We start from the raw sequence: 5,061 nt of genomic DNA, 5'->3' as shown, positions 1-5,061 counted from the left end.
CCATCTATTTGCTCAAAATTTTTATGAGTTTTAAGTAATTTTTAAATTTTGAAAAGAGTTTAATTAATTTTTTAAAATTTATTATTAAGGTTTTTATATCTTTTAATTTTATGAATATGAAAAAGAATTCATTTTATTTTTAATAAAAAATTTAAAATTAAATTAAATAAATATGTAATAATTAAAGACTAAATTTATTATTAAATTTTATAATTTTAATTAAGAAATTGTTTTGTTCACTCATCTTATCTAAAATAGGTTAATTTATCCAATTTTAATTGTTTTGTTAAGTTGAAAGGAAAAAGTGTAATCCAGTTTTAGTATACTATGTTCTGTGTACTTTTACCTGCGAGTAACCAATAATTTTAATTGTTTTGCATTCCCTAATAATTGTCATGACAAACAGAGATATGGCAGAAACGCCAAACTTGAGATGGAAGAGCACGACTCGGGATTCGGGACCATTAGATTCAAAATCATTGATGGTTTTAAGCAGGAGAGACAACGAGGAAGCCAAACAAGACCTAAGCTTGAAGATTGTTGAGAAGGCACTGTTAGTGAAAACGGCGACGTTAAATTCAAGGAATCGATTCCGTTTCAGTCGATCGAGGCGTCGTCTCTGCTGTAGATTTGGCGTCCTCGTCTTCTCATGGGGGATCCATTGTAGCTGGTACCAGTGGCGGCGAAGAGGCGGCTTTGGATTTGGAAAGTAAGAAGATTGTTAAAAGGAAACAGAAGAAAACGAAAATTGAAAAGGTTAAAATTTTGTTATCTTATTTCTAATTTTTAATCGAGTGTCCTGCTTGTAAAATTAGTAGCTGAAATTAATTTGAAAGAAAATTTCTTACTGCAAATAGTTGATGAGATGATGGAGGTAAAGAATCGTAATTTTGTTGAACTTATCATATACTTCGAGATGATATGAATTAGATTCGTAATTAAGATGGCTTATGATAACAGTTTCAACTTGCAACTTAGACTGTGAGGGGTCATCATTGTTGGCTTTGCTATGACGTTTTGAATCCAGCTGCTCCCATTCCGTTCTTTGTTCAAAAGTATGATATTAAATGAATCGTTGTACTAATGCTATTGCGTATATTGTTTTCTGTTTGCTAGATTAATAAGTCTTTTCTTTTTGTCTCCTTCTTTGGTTCATAGTTCAGGGCATTCTTTCACAATAAAACTTGACTTTTTTCTTTTGGATAAATCTCAAAATCGCACATAAATTTTGATCCAATTTGCAAGGTAACATGTGAACTTTGATTTTATGCAATTGCACACATCAAACTTTAATTTTAAACTTTGATTATGATCTAATCATGCACATTTAGGAAAACAGATATAAGCAAAGTAAAATGATTTCAAGTATCCCATTAAACAAAATCAAAGTTCAGGTTCACATTGCATATTGAATCAAAGTTCATGTATAATCTTATTATTTATCCCTTCTTTCCTGCAAACTTCTAGTAGAAACTGGCTTTTTGTTTTTTTTAAGTTTTTTATTGTTTTTGATAGAATGCCTGCTATTACATCTTTTCCTTTTTTTCTTTGGGGGGGGGGGTGATGTCCAAATATTTTGTGGAAATTCATGTTGAAGGACCTGCAAGACAAGGTCAAGGGCGCTGGCATTGGTGCTCCAATGCTCTTTCCAACAGTCAAGTCAATATCTGATAGATGGTAGAGATATCAAGTAAAACGAGAGAATGAAAGAAGAGTAGAGAGAGGGAGAGATCTTACCTTCTTGGAGACCATTCACCATTAATATAGGGCACCATATTAATACTATCGTAGGTAGTTGAGGGCATAATTGTTTAATATTCTGACTAACTCGTGGAAAAAGAATCATAATTTTGTTGAACTTTATAATTCCAAAATGCTACTTTGGTATGTTGGTACGAAGTTTGGTTGGTAAAATTGGCTTGGCTTATTAGCTATTGACACTACTTTCATTGCTGTAATAGTTTTCATTAGAGCTGATTATGTGTTGTTCTTGTTGAAATGGATTCAGTCTTGCAGCATGTAGTATGGGTATTGTTTAATTTGAAATCTGCAACTTATGAGAATTTTTTTTTTTTTTTTTTGGTTATTGCACCAGATCACCATTACAGAGAATGGAGAAAAAGCTGAGATGATAGAGAAAGTTCAGAAAGTTGAGGAGGCTATGATGGCTAAGGCAACAGAAGCTATCGAATCTCTTGACCCAAATACTGTAGACATATCTGACAATCTTGCGTTCTGAAAGCTTCTTGCAAGTTTTGTTTTGAACTGTGGTTTAGAAGAAAACTATAATGGCATGGTTTTTATTACGTCTTTGATATTTATTCTATCAGTGGGGTTCGAGGTACTTTCATCCTCCAGACGGTGGTTGGGAAACATGCTATAATTGTGGTGAAGAAGGGCATATAGCAGTGAACTGTAAATCCGCTTCGACGTGGAAGAAACCATGCTTTGTGTGTGGGAGTTTGGATCATGGTGCTAGACAGTGCTCAAAGGTATGAAACAAGCACTGATGCAAAACTAAATGGCTTTCTTGTCTTGAAGTCAATGACTTTTTTGAATTGTTCTGTGCCCTTTTCGGGGTTGGAAGTGGGTAGGCTTTTTTCTCATAGGAGGCAAATGCATCTATTAAAAGTTACCATACTGAAAAAGGGTTAGCCATGCATCTTTATTACTTATTTGAAAGTAATTTTTGTTGCCTTTGTCTAAATAGATTCTTGAACCACTGTTGATATAATGATAATACCTTTTGGTGTTTGAGAGGATTGATAAGTCTCTCTTGGTGTCAGGTAGGCTTTAATTCTAATGATAAACAGACATGTCATTTACCTATTACATATTTGTGGTTTTCCTCTATTTATTTCACTTTCACATAGAAGTTGGAAAGTAATCCTACTAGTGATTGTTAATAGCATATTTAGAAAAATTTTAACTTCTGTTATTTTTTTTTTACATGCTTATAACTTTAATTTCTTTATAGAATTGCTTCATCTGCAAAAAATGTGGTCACCACCACGTCAAAGGTTGTCCAGACAAATACAAGAGTAGCTCTAACCCTGGTAATATTTGTTTAAGATGTGGAGTTTCTGGGTATGACATGTTTTCATGCAGGAATGACTATTCTCAGGATGATATCAAGGTTTCTTCATGTTCCCTAGTATTCTTAATTATTGTCTTTTCCATTGCTTTTGCTTTAAGCTCTTTTATGGTTTTTGTTCTCTTAACTGTATTACTTATGTTTTTCCTCCCAAATCAGGAAATACAGTGTTATATCTGCAAGAGTTTTGGCCATATATGTTGTATTAACTTTGTTGATACCAGTCCAAGGGAAGTTTCTTGTTACAGATGTGGCCAACTTGGTCATACTGGTTTGGTGAGTTTCACACGATATGCTCATATTTTATTATTAGAATTAATAGGACGTATCGGTTCGGTAGCAGGAAAGGTTGTTTTATGTCAGTGAACTTATTTTCAGCATTGTGGTGTTTGATTCTTAATGTCCTCTGATATTTTCCTGTTGTCCTTTTTTCTAAAAAAAAGAAATAATATCTGATCTATTGCTTCATTTGTTCAGTTATTCATCATTTTTTCCATTTTTTTTTTCAACGATTTGGTTCAGTGTTCATGTGATTCCTTTTAGTTTCCAAAAGGTTTAAAAATCTCTTTTACCTCTGTTCATTCATACGAATCCGTTTCTCTTCACAATCTAGTTGGATTGAGTATTACTTTGAAATTTACCTATTTGCTAACATCATCGATGAGCATTTTGGTGCAGAATAGCATTTTTATGCAGTCATATGGTGGGTCACTTGGAGAAACTAAGGAAACCACTGACAATCGGTCACCTAGCTTGTGCTACAAGTGTGGTGAAGGAGGGCACTTTGCACATGAATGCACTACTGGTACTGCATCATCTAGTTTATACTACAAGTGTGGAGGAGGACACTTTGCACGACAATGCACCACTGGTGCAGCATCTAGCTTATGCTACAAGTGTGGAGAAGGAGAACACTCTATTCATGAATGCAGTTCTGCTATGGTAAATTTCAGTCTATTGTAGTTCTCAGAATCAATTGTCATCCCATTGTTTATTTATTTACTCTTTTTAATATGCAGAACAATAGTTCCGCTTGATATATTATCAACAAACACTATGTCATTGCAAAACAGGTTGGTAAAAGAAATCGTGAGTCATCTACTCCAAATCTAAGATCTCGTTTAGAAAATAAAGATCTCTTGGGATACAAGTCTGTACCTCATGATAATGGCAAGAGCCGCTGCAAAAGGAGAAAAAATCCAGTTTGAAGAAAAAGGCTTCAATACACCACGAAAAGAAAAGAAAAGAGGTGGTTGGATTGCAGAGGATCCTGGTGATTATCTCCTATAGGAAGTCCACAAGGAACCATTGGAATTCTCCCTCGACACCATCTAATCAGGGACGTTACAATTGGTCATATATTAGGTTCTCAATCGTCAAAACCAAAGAATTCACAGATTCTCTGCATCAAGATTCAGCAATTTAGGCAATGATGAACCGAGGAGGACTTACAATTGGTGGTAGGATATCATTTCTGTCTTTGTTTCTCTCTTCTTTCTGCTCACGTGGCTTCATTTAGATATGATAGAATCACATGCAATACTTTTGGACATAAAAATAGATCACATTTTCTTGCTCAGTTTTTAACAGGAGTAAATTTACTGAGATGACAGAATTGGTACCATCTTTTATTAGTAGTTGTGTAACAAAATCGACCCTTTATGCAGAGGTTGAATAAAAAAGAAACAAAATCCCTGTAGTTAGCCTGTTGTAAAAAAATGCCCTATGTTAGCAAAAAACAAGCCGTCGTCATTTGCATTTGCTTACACGTCGCTTGCCGTTGCCCTCATTAAATGATGGATATGATAGGATTGTTTCATGGTAGGCTCTCTTATTATGATTCTTCTTGGCTACTTTTGACTCCGCTTTTGGCACTTTCTTCACAATGATGGTTCGACTGTCGCTCATTGACCCAATTCCTTTAACAATATGAAAGAAATGCAGAAATAGTAAGGGAATAAAAACAT

General features: G+C 34.3%; 1 protein-coding gene across 6 annotated transcripts; it reads left to right on the top strand.

The window, feature by feature from the left end:
• Positions 1-281: 281 nt before the first annotated feature.
• LOC107894219 (cellular nucleic acid-binding protein homolog) lies at positions 282-4,793 on the top strand. 6 transcript variants are annotated; one of them, XM_041086138.1, is made up of 8 exons: positions 284-756; positions 961-1,055; positions 2,096-2,209; positions 2,331-2,492; positions 2,978-3,136; positions 3,254-3,370; positions 3,773-4,036; positions 4,168-4,793. In XM_041086138.1, exons 3-8 carry the CDS (start codon positions 2,129-2,131, stop codon positions 4,300-4,302), a joined length of 918 nt encoding a protein of 305 aa, XP_040942072.1. In that variant the 5' UTR covers positions 284-756; positions 961-1,055; positions 2,096-2,128; the 3' UTR covers positions 4,303-4,793. The 6 variants fall into 6 exon arrangements, with proteins under 6 accessions (XP_040942073.1, XP_040942071.1, XP_040942072.1 ...); XM_041086139.1 differs by lacking the exon at positions 961-1,055 and having other exon boundaries at positions 282-756; positions 4,114-4,793; XM_041086136.1 differs by having other exon boundaries at positions 2,978-3,370.
• Positions 4,794-5,061: the final 268 nt, after the last annotated feature.

This window comes from Gossypium hirsutum, chromosome A13 (genome assembly GCF_007990345.1).
Source record: "Gossypium hirsutum isolate 1008001.06 chromosome A13, Gossypium_hirsutum_v2.1, whole genome shotgun sequence".
Lineage (NCBI taxonomy): Eukaryota > Viridiplantae > Streptophyta > Magnoliopsida > Malvales > Malvaceae > Gossypium > Gossypium hirsutum.
Note: the sequence above shows the minus strand (reverse complement) of the source record. Positions and strands in the feature narration are given on the sequence as shown.

What these genes read in the sequence shown, in the direction of transcription:
- LOC107894219 (XM_041086136.1), top strand. Translation starts at nt 2,129, where the DNA reads ATGATAGAGAAAGTTCAGAAAGTTGAGGAGGCTATGATGGCTAAGGCA. An exon ending in AATCTCTTGACCCAAATACT is followed by an intron (nt 2,210 to 2,330) that starts GTAGACATATCT and finishes TTATTCTATCAG; the next exon opens with TGGGGTTCGAGGTACTTTCA. An exon ending in GTGCTAGACAGTGCTCAAAG is followed by an intron (nt 2,493 to 2,977) that starts GTATGAAACAAG and finishes ATTTCTTTATAG; the next exon opens with AATTGCTTCATCTGCAAAAA.